General features: G+C 42.1%; 1 protein-coding gene across 2 annotated transcripts in view; it reads left to right on the forward strand.

Moving 5' to 3' along the window:
- Positions 1–3,259: 3,259 nt before the first annotated feature.
- Positions 3,260–16,325, forward strand: part of dbn1 (drebrin 1) — a 114,256-nt gene continuing 101,190 nt past the window's right edge. For both annotated transcript variants that reach the window (XM_041952651.1, XM_041952652.1), the window contains exon 1: positions 3,260–3,376. In XM_041952651.1, the coding sequence (XP_041808585.1) occupies positions 3,294–3,376 (83 nt within the window). In that variant the 5' untranslated portion in view covers positions 3,260–3,293. The remainder of the gene's footprint in view (positions 3,377–16,325) is intronic.

Here is a 16,325-nt window from a genome sequence, read left to right on the forward strand (position 1 = left end):
CAATGTGCCAGCAGCTCACCATCACCAGTCCTGCAGACGGTGTGAGTCAGGGACTGGTCCGGAGGAGGTGCAGCTCTCAGGCTCATGCTCGCAAAAAATGTGAGAGCCAGACAGAGCGGCAGTCCAGAGAGTGCCGTCTGGCTTCAGGACACTTTCCTGCCCACAGCGTCACACAGAGTCTGGGTGCAGTCACAGCTGGATGTCAGAGAGACTAGACTCTGCAGAGAAGGTGATGCGCCCTCGAGCAAGAGACGTATCAAGATCCACTCAGCTGTTGTGTGGACTGTAGTCATTTTCTTTCCTTCGTTTTATGTACCTTTATGTGAAACAGGATGTTGCCATTGAATTCAACATCTGGAAGAAATTCATTTGAATATTAATGAGTTCAAAAGCAAAGAAACACCAGAATACACCATAATTGCACCATATGCATCTCGTTGATGAATCGATTCAGAGCTCAGAGTGTGTGATCTGGTTTTGACATTAAGCACGCTGAACAAACGAAGGTGCACATTAAAATATGTCCTGCATGAATCACAGTGTGTGCACGTCAAGTTCTAGTACCTGAGGACAACATTCAAAATAAGAAATTTTTTGAGTGCATTTCTTCATATATGTTTTCTTCATATTTGTATGCAGAGCGAAGAGTCAACATGTGTAGTAAACCCTAATAAAGGAAAAGCTGAAAGATGCTTTTTCCTTTCTTGACTCAGCTCAGACAAAAGTAACAGACCTGTGATGAGTTTCAACATGAATGAGCCTCAGAAGCCAAATCAGTGTAGATCATTAAAAAACAATGAAAAAAACATTTATTTTTTGGGCTCTTTCTTGATTTCTTCACTTAATTGTGTGGCATTTTCTCCTCTGCCTCGTATCTACCTCGACAAACGAACCTCATTAAACTAAAGTAATCACACACAGCAGTGAGAACCAGGCTGAGACCACAGGTAGTCAGACCAGGTGAGCTGAATCATCCCTGACGACCTGTGACTCCATCCTCTGTGTGAAGGAAGTTTGAAGGCAGAAGATGGAGCACAGAAAGTAAAGAAGTTCACATTATAGACACTATAAAGTATTTTAATTGACTGTCACATGCAGCACCATGTGATCAGCTGTGTCTGTGCCCAGCTCCCCTCTGAGCTTCATTTACACATCTCCCACTTGTAAAAACGAGATATTTCCCCATTAGACATCACTTTTTTTTCCACCACTCTGTGTATTTAGATCCTTTACGAAGTAAAAGTGCTAATACCACATTGTGAAAATACTCCACTACAAGTAAAAGTACTGCAAACCTCACTGTAAGTAAAAGTGAATATCATCAGCAAAATGTACTGAAAGTGTGAAGAGTAAAAGTACTCATAGTGCAGCAAAATGTTTTTCTATCATATCTAATGTTTGTGGATTAATGTCACTGCTGCATTAATGTGTCTAATGTGTCTGTTGCATTTTACTTCTGCAGATGTTTCATCTTGAGCTCAGTTTTACTAGTTTAATCCGCAGCATGCATCATATTTTATAAGATAATCGTATGTGTGTAGTGTCGCTGTCAACTTTCCACAAGCTAATTTAACTATGTATTCATTACTGCATTACTACATTATACTGAGAGATGTTGCTAATGTTTGAGAGGGAAGACGTGTTAATAACACCTCCAAAACAACAACCTCAGTAACAAAGGTATAGTTGAATCAGTGTATCATTGAAAAATCCTCATTATAATCTCCCTAAATGTACAATTACTGGCAGATCTGTTGCATCAGATTGCTTTAAACTGTCACAGTGCCTCATCTTCTCGGCTGTAACTTCCTCTGAGAGCATCAGTTTATATCATCATTAATACTTCATGAGCCATGAGCCGATCCTAATGTAAAAGGTGTGTGATACCATCGCTGCAGTGGATGAGTGTGTCAGTGCTGTCTGTGTGATTTTTAAAGCTGTACAGAAGACATTAGCTGCCCCGCTCACCATCTCTCTCTTTATATTCTACCCGGTCCACCTGAAATGGAGCCAGAGAAGATGCTGAGTCAGCTCTATTTGCTGCTGCTGCTTGTTCCTCTTCACAGCATCCAGCAATAAATCAAAGGATTTTCAACATGATAAAGTTCCCGCGTCGCTCCCTCCACAGCGTGTGGGCGTCAGAGGTAAACTCGCATTATTCAGTTCATCTGTCAAACCTCACACTGTCATGAATAATGTTCTCTAAATCCTGCACATTTCAGTCCAGACTGTGAACTAATAAAGGTGAATTACAATTATGTCACCCTGGTGGATGTCTGTACTTAATCTGAGACAGAACAAAATGTCTGTATTTTTGGTGACTTGTTATTATTATTATTATTATTTAATGTGCTGTTGCACAGTTCTGGCCACTTGGCAAATATGGCAGGAAAAGCTAACAGTCATAGAAACAAGCAGCTGGTACCTTACCTGCTAAGGTGAATAAAAATAGCATAAAAGCTTCATTTTGCAGGTTCAGTAATTTCCAAATAATTTCCTCAGAAGTTGCCTGTAAAAAACTCTGTTTTTTCATAATTATAGGAAAAATATTAATTTCCTTGAAGAAAGCTTTTAATTAATCAATAACTAATCCATTATTATATTATTTATTATCCTAATCTTTATGCTGCATCATCTGTTGAGTGATTACTTTCAGTGGTGGGAGAAGTTCAGATCTTTTACTTTAATAAAAGTTGTAATACCACAAAGCGCACAAGTATAAGTAAATAAATATATTTAAAGTGAAAGTACTCAATTTGCATAATAGTGGAATAATGCATATCATATTATTGAATTATAAGTATTGATGCATTCGTGTGTCAGTCACTTTCTAATGCTGCAGCTCGTACATTTGGAGCTAACTTTAATTTATGGATTTCTTTATATATCACTTCACTAACTGCAGTGAGGTCTGGCTGATATTCTCTATGTATGAAACTAAAGTTGTTAAATAAATGCAGTGCAGTCAAAGGTACAATATTTCCCTTAGGGACAAGTACTTGAGTAAATGTACTTAGTTACTTCCCACCACTCATTAACTCCACTGTGCGTCCATCAGTCTTGACAGCAGCTGATCTTTGTTCAGTTGTAGATCTGGTCCTTCGGCACTAGGACCCATCAAACCATTCAGCCGGTAACTTTCCGGCGCTAGGACCTCTCGGACACGGATCGTCTCTTTGTCTCCACCAGTCAGAGCCTCCTCCTCCTCCTCCTCCTCCTCTCGGTCCTCTCTGGAGTCTCACTCCGCGTCTCTCTCCATCAGCAGCGGTCTGGATGCTTGCAGGGACGGAAACATGGCTGTGAATCTCGGCAAGAACAGACTGGCCCTGCTGACCGCCTACCAGGACGTCATTGACGAGACCTCGGACACCGACTGGTGAGTCCGGCTTGCTCCTTCTATCCTCCCCCGTCTCTCCCTCTCCTCCCTGTCTCCTCGTGTCGTTGCTCCTCTCTTGGTGTCCCTCGGGGTTTTGTTGTCCGGCTCGGCGCACGCTGAGGATGCGCAGGGCAGGACAGGAGCGCACCGTGCAGCAGCATCATCATCATCACCATCATCACACATCACTGGTGTAAACTTGCAGAAATACATTCCGGGCTTTAAAGTGTCAGCAGCTTCACTCCACCTCCACGCGCTGTCAAGACAGACGAGTTACCGTCTCAGCGCAGCTTTGCCTTTTCCTAATTAAGCGCATTAAGCAGCTGCGAGCTGTTGGACGCTTCCGAGCAGTGAAAGTGGGAGTTTGGTTTTTTTGGCTGATGAAACCCAGAGCAGCAGGTTTTCCAGTCAGAGCTGAACTGCACTGCAGAGTCGGGGCAATGTGCGCTGCTGTGCAACACTGTGTGCGCACTGGACGAGCCGAGCGCTTTGTTTCCTCTCAGTTTTTGCTCTCTGGGCTCAGTCGGGACCAGGTCTACCAGCCAGCTGGAAGCAATTTCAGGCTTTTATGTAATGCGATGCAGCGGTGTGTGTGTGTGTGTGAGAGAGAGAGTGAGTGAGAGGCTTCAGCAGAGGTACACAGGCCTGGTCCAGAGATACTGATGAGCCCCTGCATCCCCAAACGAGGGCGGAGAGGAGAGGGGCGAGGCCGGGGGGGTGGGAGGGGAAAAAGGGGAGGGGGGGCTTCCATCATCACCCTTTGTGGCCTTTCCACACTTGGAAATAGCGCAAGAGGTGGCAATAAAAATCCTGTTGAAATACTGAATGTGAAAGTGAAATCCTGTGCTCAGACCAGATGGAATAAGAATATCGCAGTTCCTCATGAAGCAGGTTTGTGAGTGAATAAAGCCCCTGCATGTGTTTGCACATGTGGGAATTTTCTATTAATTCCAGCAACAGAAAGAAAACTGCTGAAGTCTCTAAATATGGAAATCTGGGTGTTTTAAGTGATAAATGCTCTGTTGCAGCTGAAGATTTAATTGGTACAAAAGCAAATTATGCACTTTTATTTCGTGTCTATAGCAGTTGTGGGATGTAACTAAGTACATTTACTACTGTAAGTACTGTACTAAAATACAAATCCGAGGTTCATTCCATGGTACTTTCTACTTCCAGTCTACTACATCTCCAGGGACATATTGTAGCTCATTTTTACTTCATTACATTTATCTGACAGCTTTAGTGACTAGTTACGTTACAGATTAAGATTTTTACTAGTGGGCCGACATCTGCCATTTGAGCCTGGTCTCATCGAATACAGACTCTTTGTACCACCGCTTGGCATCTCATACACAAGGTACCCACAGGCATCATCCTAAAAAAATGTCCATTTACTGTATTTATTTAGATAAATATCCATATTTATATTCAGGCAATCTATATTTAGGACACCTATACTGATATTTAGGCCATTTACCGCCTTCATCATATCAGTTCCTGTGTAATATCTCTGTTTGCACTGAATTCTTTGCTTTGTCTGTAGGCAGCATATCCTCATTTTCAGAATTTCATTGACGATACGAAGCGCCAGTCATCCACACAATCAGTTGCAATTGGCTCGATTTTAACTCGAAAGATAAGAATGAGGCACTTCCTGCGTGACACGGGCTGCTTGTTGGCGGTGATTGTAGCTGCTGTTGTGATTGTATCTTGTTTGCATCAATCGAACCACAAGAATCTCAGCTCTCCAAAGAAGTCAGCGATGGCACGTGTTCAAACTTAAATGTAGGATTTGCACGAGTGATGCATGAGTGATAATAATCCAATTATATAAAATATAGTATTACAGTCACAAGGAATGTTTTTCTGCATCGAGTACTTTTAATACTTCAGGTACATTATCCTGATTATACTTATATGTTTTTCCTTAAGTAACATTTTTAATGGAGGACTTTTACTTGTAAGAATATTTTCATTGTGGTATTAGTACTTGTACTTCGGTAAAGGATTTGAACACTTCCTCCACCACTGGTCTATTGTAAACCAGAATAGTGTAGTTAATTATTATGATTAATAGATAAATAAATTCTGGACTACCGTGTTTACAGTTTCTGCCCCCAGCTTGACTGTCTGACACAACAGCACATGAATGCAGCGCTGTGTAGCCGCCAACCAGGAAGTGCCGGATGTCGGACTTTCCCAGCAGCATGTGAGCCTAGATCAGGAATGTTATAGGTGAATTAAAGTCATGCCAAATGAAAGAAAGAGAGTGCGCTTAGCTGTAGGAATTTTCTATGAGTTAACTGGGTTTTTGGTGTCCCTGCTCCTTCTTTTCTGTTTGTGTGTGACAGGAAGTGAAAGGGGTTTGTTTTATTCTGTTTAAGAAACTGCTGCACTTTTAGGAGTTAGTGAACCAGGTAAAAGCCATTAGACGAGGCAGCATTTGACTTTGAGCAGGACTGTAGCTTTAAAGTTAAACTGTAACCTGTTGTCCTTCATCCTGATTCGCTGGCACTCACCCCTGTAGCAATGTAAACAAACATTTAATAACGTCAAAGTCATTTTTCCACCTTAAACCTGCAATAACACATTTTTTGGCCACTTGAGGGCAGCAGAAACAACTTTCGCACAGGTCGATATGTTTAACTTGTTAGCAAACAGTTGCTTATTTCCCCATCCAGCAGTTTCATTTTGAGTCATGATTGTGTCACCTGATATAAGTCCAATATTTACTCTCTTTTAGCTCTGTTTTTGGTCTCCACCACCTCCTGAGGGAAATATCTGGTTATTTAGCTGCTAAATGCTCCGCTATGTGTTCACCAGCTAGTCTCCAGCTGTGTCTGCTTCTCGTGTGCTACTGAGCAGGTAGTGTTCAATGGCTTTTTCTAGTGTTTTCTCTGAAAACGAGGCTATGAGAGCGCCGAGAGCGAACCAAAACAGTAAACTTGTGGCCAGAAACATGCACAAGGAGCTGAAACTCACTTTATAGCTCCGTAAAGCCAAGAGGAGACGCAGATTCAGCTTCAGTTTCAATTTCACATTGTCACGTTGGTTTCACAGTGTCATCTCTTATTTAATTAAAAGAGATGGATGCATTTGTTTTAAGTGGTGTTGTTAAATCCACAGTCTGTACACAACAGCTGATTGATGAGTGACCTCTAATTTCCAAATCACTGGAGGTTTGCGCCGTGTTTTTAGCTCAGATTACAGATCCTGTTTTGAGTCGACTGGAGCCCAACACTCTTAAGTCACCATCTTAACTATGAAATGTGAACCTGTGCCATCTGTTGCCGGTCATTAGTCTAAATGAGGTCAGATTGCCTTGAAAACACAAGCTCTGCTTCTGCTTTCAGTTTGTAGCCGTCGTGGTTTGGGTGAGATTTTAGTTTTGGTTCCACGTTTTGTTTCTAGTTTGGACAGTTTTGATCTACAGTGGAGACATCCAGTGCTGAGGATGTTCCTCTGTAGATACTAAATCGTTTAAGGATTAATCAATTATCAAAAATGTTATTGTCGCAACCCTCTTAATAAACAGTCAAAACAACACTAGGATTTTGTTGCAGTGCCCAAAAGCTCTCAAAGATCCCAAACTCTGAGCTCTTTTTTTAGTTTTAGGGCCACTATATCAAATAAAGTTAGAACTGGAGACTTATTAGGCTGACCTTATCTGCTTTTTACATACTAGTACTAATTGGCAATGATATAAAAAGCGTTTTTTGATAACTCATATTGAGGAATATAATATATTTTTCTACAAACACCTCTTAGTATTTAACAAGAGAAGCTGAACATCTGTTGTGACACAAAGCAACCATAAATGAACTCACCCTTAACTCAAAATAGGGATAAAATTTACTAGATTTATGATTTTAATGAGGTAAAATCTAATTAAAATGAACAAGGCTAAATTCTGCGTACACATTTTGGTCAATACTCAGCCCACTTCACTGACACTGCCTGATTTTGGGGTTGTTTTGTTGTTAATTTACAGCAGCCTAATACATTTGTAACATACAAACATGTCAGGCGTTTGTCAGAGGTACAATATAAAGTCCTGGACTAATTTCCGTCACTGTTCTGAGCATGTTTGTGTCATAACCGTCTGACACCTTGCTCTCCAGGGAAATAAAATCGTCAGCGTTAGCAGCTTGTTAAATTGTTCATCTGGGCAGGAAGTGATGCTTTTTCCACCCACAAGTCTCCCCAAACTGTAAACGTGTAAATTACGTCCAGCGTCACAACTCCGTTTGCATCAGTCGCTGCATTCTTCATGAGAGCCAGAGCTGCCAACAATCAACCCAAAGGTTAACGCTTCCTTCGATGGCGTTCAAACGCTTGCTTGTCCTTGTTGGGATGATCTGGTGGAGCAGAGAGACGATGATGCAGAGGGACCCGGGCCTGCCCCCGATTTTCACACTTGATGAGATCTGAACAAAGGCAGAGACTTCCAAACACTGCTGACCCCAAACAACACAGGACACCCCTGAGACAACCCCCTCTGTCCCACTAATTATACACTCTATCTATCTATCTATCTATCTATCTATCTATCTATCTATCTATCTATCTATCTATCTATCTGCGTAAATCTCTGTCTATCTACGTTGTTTTAGTAGTAAAAAAGGTTTCAAGTATTTTAATCTGCGTCACATCCAGATCCACCTCAGTGACAGACAGTCCTCAGGTCATGTGCCAGATTTCCTTAAGCCACATAAGTGCAGTAGTAGTCTGGCCTCAGACCTCAGGATCAGAGGTTTAAATACAGTTGGTCTGGTGTTTTGCACATGAACAGCTTTTGTACCCCATTTGGAAAGCGATCACCCAATCACAGCTTTGTAGGCAGAGCTAAGAATTGTCTTGCATAATGATGTAGATACATCCACGAAGGTCAGGGGGCTACAAAGAGGGCGCGAGAAGTTTTAAGAAAAACCTTGATTGCTCCTAACTGTTATGGCTCTCGCTCCTTTAAATGACTCCTGCTGAAGAGAAATGAAATAACATGAACGCAAAGTCAGGCTGAATGAAACAAAACCAGAGCTGAAATGATCGATTTAATTGGTTGCAGCACTAAACAACATGTCAATCTAGTCATCAGGCTAGCGAAGCCATTAATAGAAACATCAGACAGCTATTCAAAAATGTCACACAATGATAAGAAATCCTATTTTCTATTTTGATAATCGACATTGACGACAAACAGTTTGTTCTTCTTCCTCCTTAAATGTTAGGATTTTGCTGATTATTTGCCTTTGATTATAGTTAACCAAACTAATGCTAATATGCTAATTGATAATGAAAAGTATCTTCACTGGTCTTAAGTGGGTTAAAAACAGAACCCACTTTTTGAAAGAAAAGTCTGCCATCATCAGCAAAATATCCAGCAGAAGTTGTTATTTTGCGTAAAGCAGAAGAAAGTAGGAATTCTCTGCTAATGCTAATGCCTTTTACTTTTGTTTGCAGCATGTAATTAGCATTTTTCCTCTTCTTCCTGCTACGTCTATCTTGCAACGGTTTGATTTCTGTCTCCTGCTCTCTTTGTAGCAGCAGTGGAATCAGTCAGCCAGGTGTTTTTTTCAAGAAGCACAAAGCTGTGGAGGTGTATTCATTAATTACATGACATCCTCACATAATGCGCGTCCCCTGTGAACAGGCCTTATCGCCGCCTCGCTCATTCACACCGCGCTGCCGCTGTGCAGCTTGTCCCTCAAACTCTGAGCCCTGCCTGGTTCCCTCTGTTGGGTCTGGCCGGCTCGGCCCTCGATACGGCATTAGCCGCAAGGGGTTGAGAGCAGGCTGCCGAAGCTGAAGTGATAACAGGCAGAGGGGATCCAGATGACGGATGTCCGCTTGGATTCAGCCAGAGAGAAGCTCCGTCTAGGCTGGTAACACGGAGGAATCATCCTGACAAGGACGTTACGAGGAAAAATCTGCCAAATGAGCTTGAAAATGAGGCTTGATTTTATGAGTCATTTGCTAGAAGAAGGTTAGTTTGATGAATGTTGTTTTTAACTATGTTAGCAGCAAGACTCTATGGATGGCAGTGTTGTTCAGTGCACCATTTTGGACCAGATTACTATCATTATTGGATGGACTGAAATGAAATTCTGTACAGACATTCATGATCCCCAGAGGATTATCCCCATACTTTTATTCCAGCACCACCATGAGGTTAATGTTTGTGGTTTTAAGTGAAATATCTCAACAACTATTGGTTGGATTGACATGGGCATGCTCATGTCTCCCTCAGGATGAATCACTTTGATGATCTCTTAGCTTTTCATGTAGCATCATCATCAGGTCTAAATCTTACTATATCCAGTGCTTTGGTTTATGACCAAATATCTGCAAAGCTATTAAAGTTCTTCCACTCGCAGAGCTGCTAGCATAGCAGCTCATCTTGTATTAATAGCTATGAGTGATAATCAGCGGCTCATTGGCATTTATTCCCCACTCTTCTTTTTGTTTGAACTGTCCACATGCAGTGAGCTGTAATTAGTAATTTGGACGAATATATCTTGTTCGTCTTGTTGACCTCATGTGGTGAACAGTGTGCTATGGCAGCAGGAAGCATTTGGACACCAGCATTTGGTTGCATTTTCTTGCAAATAGACCGACTTGTTTGCAGTCCCTGCCTTAGAACAGTGATAGATGGTTGCCGATGTCGATGGCAAATTTACATCAGTGCTGCTGCTTCAGTGTCAGAATGTCAGCTGCAGATAGAAGAGATGCAATAAGAGGGGTTTGACTTTACAGCCTTTTATCATTATTTCATCCAGTGCCTGGAGGAAGAAGCAAAGAATGTCGGCTCTCGAACCACAAATGTCAGACTGTAGTGGAGGTGACGTTGTGAAAAGGGCAGTGGGCGAATCAGGGTTATCCAATATCAAACAATCCGCAGACTGCTGAACCGTCTGCGGCTGCTGATTGGCCCGAGGCTGCTGTCACATGACCCTTTGACCCCCTCCAGCTGTTTGAGGAAGCCATTACCTGACGAGTCACCTCTGCCAGGCTGACAAAAGAAGAGACCGATGGTAAGAGGAGATGAGCAGGAGGGTCCGCGAACTCTGAGTCATGTTTCATTAATTGAGGCCTTCAGACAAAGAAGCTTCAGCTCTGATGCGTTTGCTCATTTTTCGAACTGCAACGTACCTGGTTCTCCTTGCTTTAATGTAGTTTCATTATTCACCTCTGGGAATGCTTTGTATTCACACTGAGGTCTGGATTCAAGGTCGGCCTCTGAAGAGCTGGTTGAGGTCAAAGGAAAAACAAAACACCGGAAAACAGCCGCTGGTCAGGTGCTTTGGCGTTCCAGGCTCATAGTGTTCTCTGGTGGTGAATTTTTTACTCGTCGCGGCATCTAGGAAAGGAGAAGGCCTGTATAATGGAGTTGAGAAATGTACTGAATGCAGGGAGCTGAGGATGAATATGTGAATCATAAGCTCCAGCCTCCACATTCAGATCTCAGCTGAAAAGCTGTGGGAGATTTTAGAGAGATGATTGAAGTCAGTGCAGCTCTCCACCGTAATCACACCAGGGGAGACGTGGAGAATCTATAACAGGGAGCACTGAAGCTGTTACCGAGACTCTCTGTGCTCATTTTATTTTCATTTGTCACCCATCTGTATAACTGACCGTAACAGACCTAAAAGGGCTCATCACCATTTCCCAGAGTGACCAGCATGAACGTGGTAAACATTATGCCCGCCAGCAAGTTAGCATGTTGATTTTAGCATTGCAGTACAGCCTCATAGAGCTGCTAGCTTGGCTGCAGACTTTTAGAGTTAGAGTTAGAATTAGATTTTACACATAAAGGTCAGTTCACTAGTCAGAAAAACTGCTTCTCAACCTTCACGAACAGTTGAATAACGGGAAAAATAATCGAGTCTGAGAAAACGACCCTGATGATGTCATAGTGATGTCATCTGGGTCATCTGAGCTTTGAGCTAAGAGACTAAAAACAGAAAGCCTGTGTTACAAAGTGGACATATAGAGATTGAAAAATGGTACATGTTTATCAGACATGCTGTGTGAAGACAGATGCCGTTGGGGTGCATTTCGAGCCACACAAGGGGCCACAAGTCATTAGCTGCAGGAGCTTTTCGTATGTTGGAGCTCTCATTAATCAAAGTAAATAAACAAACAAATACATTATTCCTGTTCATTCGCCCTTCGCAGGATAAAATCGTCTTTAAACACTGGCTGGCACAGCATGTTAATGTCATGGAGTAACATCTTCCCCACTGGATTCACGGTGAAAGCCTGTGAAACTGTGAGCGAAGTATCGCCCCCCCCGTCATTGATTATTTTGTCTGTTGTAGACTCGTTGGTGCCGAGCAGAAGGGACAAACCACATTATTAGTGATCCTCTGACAGAAAGCGCAGAGGGAGACGTATTCCTAATGACAGATTCTCCATCTGTGTGTCACAGCGCTCGCCAGGTCAGGAAGCAAACAGGAAGTCTGTTCAGACCGATCAGACGTGTTCAGGTTTGACCTTTGACCTCTAGTCCGGGTAGAGGACCCAGCCAGAATCTCTGCCATCATTCTTCTTCTCATTTCTTTTTCTCTGCTCTGTTTCCACTGCAGGTGTTCTAGTTTAAATCCACAGGAAGTATGAAAGGGTCTTGATCGTAGTCAGTCGCTCTGTTCGTCTCGGTGCAGCTGACAGCTCTGTGCACCGCCTGCACTCTCTCAGATTAATATAGAACAGGGTCAGTGGTACGACATGCAAAACCGGCTTTTACTTTCATCGTGTCTGCTTTTTGAAACTCAGTTGGACATTGTCTCCCTGGACAATTAATCTCCTTCTTTACAGCACATTTATAGCTTCTTCACTTACATGAGCTAAAATGCATTAAATGAGGAATGTGCTGGTTTAGGGTCAGTTGTGTTTGTTTTGTTTTTAGTCTGAATGTCTTTGAAAACTCTTGAAGCATTTCACCTCCTGTCCTCCTTCTCCATGGTGGGGGACTGGCTGCAGCTCCATAATGGGGTCGTAACCTTCAGTAAATGTCTGAGAGAAATGTGAGATTGCGGGTTGGACGGCAGCGCGTCAGGCCGAGGTCGGCGTCGTGATGAGGGATGAGGAGGGTGACAGTATCCAGCAGTCCAGACGAAGAAAACCAGCAAATCAAAAGCAGGCACGCCTCAGGCCTTACTGGGATACTCTGACACTTATTCTGGTATTTTCCACAGCAGACACTCGTCATGTGGAGGGAGACGTTACAGTACAGACACTGAAGAGCACTAAAAAAAAATCCTAAATGTAGTTTTTCAATGCTTTGAGGAGCGTTAATGAAATTCCTTTCACCCCAGTTGCATTGGGGTGGAAGAAATCACTGAATCCAACATCTCAAAACCTGTAAAACCAAAGCTGGGCTGGATGTTTGGGATTTTTGATCATTTGGATGAACTAAATGTGTAAGTTTTACCTGGAAAATGACTGTAGAGTTTTGACAAATAGCTTCAGGTCAACATACAGTTCTAGATTTACCTGGAGCCTTTAATCTCATCTCTGGGGTTGACTGAAGACCAAAAGAAGTAAAAAAGAGAGCCTTGAGTTAAGAGTTAAAAATGCAAAAAATAAAGGCTTTTGTCAAATATTTTTTATTTAATTTAGTTGGTTATTGACTCTCATTTCTTTAAAACAAATGAAAAAAATAATGTGCCAGTGAAAATAAGTTTGATCTGTTTTCAGTACTCAATTTCACCACCGGTGTCAGTATTTTGAGACAGTTCAATTCTTTAAAAAAGCAGATTTTTACTACAAAACATCCCACAGCATTTACAGATTTCATCACTTCTACTAAACCAGTAAGTTTGCCAGGCAAATATATTTCGGTCAATCGATATTTGCAGTTGGGCTCGATCATTAATTAATTTTAATTAATTGTTTATTTATTATTTTTTCCTCAGCTAAGTCAAAAAGGACCTAATAATGGACATTGTTTATGATATTCTCCAGCCCTGTTGTGCAGACAGGCAACAAAAAATGGCCCACAAAAACGCAAAGCTTGTTCTGTTTCAGTAAGTCCGGGCCCCTTTTTCATCCTTTAACAGTAATCTAGGCTAAATGTAGCTGTTAAAGATCATTATTTATTCATTAAACTTGCTCTCGCCTCATGGAGACCCAGATCAAACATGCCTGTGGCTAATTTGGGCTGCAGGACGAACTGGTCTGGGCGCTCGGTCTCAGTCTCTAGACCTGCAGATTCATTAAAGCGTCCCTGCTGCTGATGTTTTCAGTACTGACGTCGTTTTTGACCCCAGCCTCAGGCTAGCTGGGATGATGAATTCAATGAACCATGTCAGAATGACTTGCCCCAGGTGGACTTGGCAGTAACTCCCCCAGAGGCAACAAATAATGAGCTTTTCTGTTTTTATCGTACGAGCTCAGTGCAGATATACAGTAGCAGGAGGTGATGCAGCTGCTGCAGGAGACCGGACGGACGATTCATTCAGAGTCTTTTCACGTTTCATTTTTAAACTTTTCTCAAATATCAGGTTGACATCTGGAAGTAACCAGGGAGGGTCTCCACTCTGATTAAACTTGGCTCTGATGTCAGTGGTGAATGTATTTGGATGTTTTCAAAGGCCCGTTCCTCTGAGGAGATGAAGATAAGATTTACTCAGGCGTGTTGTGCTCTGCAGGTGAAACTGAAGGTCAGTATCAGTGTTTTTCTGCCCCTGGTACCTCCCTGCTGATCTGCTCTGCTCACTGACTCTAAACCGTCTTTTGATATGCGTGAATTTACCTCAGATCTCTTTGGATTCCTGACATTTAGGTTTTCTTTTTACGCCTAGAGAGCTGCAACATGGACCGCTTTACAAGCCACCTTCTGTCCTGTCAGCCTTGTTTTGTAGGAAATAAATTTTGTTTTTGACTGAAATATCTCCGCAACTATTGGACTGTTTGCCATGAAATTTGGTTCAGACATTCATGTTCCCCTCAGAAGTAATTATATTAGCTTTGGTGACCTCTTCACCTTTCAACCAGCACCATCATCATTCAGTACTTTGGTTTATAATTATAAATACATGCAAAGCTAATGAGCCTCAGCTTTTGAACATGGTAAACATTAGACCTGCTAAACATCATCATTTTGCTGTTCTCATTGTAGCCATGTTAGCATGGCGATGCTAACAAGCTGCACCCACCCTTCTAGAAAATGCATTAATTTTGTAGGAGCTTCCTTATTGATCCACTGAAACAGGAAGTTTGACCATTAAAACCAAGTGGAGGGACTGCTGGACCAGAACGAACCATGAATATTGATGAAATTATGATTTTGATTTGGTCATCATTAATACATTTCAGCTTGAGTGTTAGCAACAGCAGAGTATTTATTTCCAGGTTTGCTGACTAACCGTTTTCTGCTTCCTTACCTTTGCTGGCTCATTGCTATATTTCGTGCCGTGTTGCTGCAACCAGCTGCCCGATGTTCACTAAAAACAATGTAAAACAAAAGCCCATCATGGTTTCCAGGAACCTAAATACATCCTGAAAGAGTTTGTTTAGCTAAACCAACAGTCCCAAACAAACAGATGTGTAGTTTACAAAGATATAAACCAGAGAAATGTATGAGAGACCTGACCATTCTTTTTCTCTACACTGACAGCAATCCAGAACTGGACTCAGACTCCTTGTATTTGTACGCATACTCTCAAGCCGATTCTGATTCTGATATATCACTCAACAGGAAAAATCCATCATAACTCGTTGAGCCGAAAGCCACCATTTTGTTAAAAATGCTGAGTCAGCGATGTGGAATAAAACCGAGTGTCAGACTCAGTGATTTTGCCGCTGCTGTCAAAGGTTTTGAGTTCAGCGGAGGAGCGCTGTGGTACAAGAGGGAGCCTGGAGTTTGTAACCTGCAGGCTTTTTCTGAATCTCTTCCTCCCCGTGAATCATTTGCACTCTGCCCTCGCAGTTTCATAGCAGGAGGGGGAGAAGAAGTGGAGAGAGATTAAATTGGCCAGCAAAGAGAAGTCAGGCAGCTCTTATTTTTAGCTTTGCTTTCACACATGCGGTAGTAGAACGCATTTAAATTACAAACAGGGTTACAGAACAGGAGGAAAGCAGTCAGAAATCATGGAAAAGGGATTCTGTGGTTCGTTCTGCAGAGTCGTGTTGAGTCTCCTTAAAGCTTCGGACGCACAGCAGCTGTCTAACGCACTTTAATAATAATGAGTAATCAGTCAAACCATTTCTGACTTGCCATTTGGATTAAAGCCAAACAAGACTCTTTCAAATGACTTTAGTTCAATATGAGTCTAAGTGCATGTGGAAATTTAGGCGTGGAAACGCTGTTGAAACAGCTGTTACGTGTAACCTAAAATCCAAAAAGGCCTAGTTTTAAATTAGACTTTCCTCTGAAGGAGGAAGCAACTGCAAACGATTCCCACAATAATATGAATGATACATACTCAAGAAGTCCTTATTCTGGATGGGAGATAAGAGTGACTCCAGGACTAAAAAAAAGCCTCAAATTAAACCTCCAATGTGGGTTTTAACTTCCAATTAACGCTGACAGTGTTTGAACTATTTCAATCAAGTACCGCCGTTTTCACATGTACAACAACGTGATCATTGCAACACTCCTCATCAGTCCATGTTGGTGATCACATGACCTCTACTGATGCATTCCAAAAAAATTGTGGTTTCCGTCTCTCAAAGACCGGCAGCACTTTGAACATCTCCCTGTTTTCTCTCCACACGAGGAGCCAATGTGGGCTTGAAACACTCCACTTATCCATATGTAATAAAAACGAAATTTTAAAAGGGAGGGTTTCAAGTTCTTGAGAGGCAGAAACCAAAAGAGACGTCTGTAAAATGAAATAAAATAGATGTCAGGACATTTTCCAGTTTCGTTAATAGCGACAAAAGATGCCCGGACGTTTTTGTGTTTGTGGCGACTCCAGCGGCTAATTTAAGACAAAATGCGATCGTT

This window comes from Chelmon rostratus, chromosome 14, assembly GCF_017976325.1.
Source record: "Chelmon rostratus isolate fCheRos1 chromosome 14, fCheRos1.pri, whole genome shotgun sequence".
Lineage (NCBI taxonomy): Eukaryota > Metazoa > Chordata > Actinopteri > Chaetodontiformes > Chaetodontidae > Chelmon > Chelmon rostratus.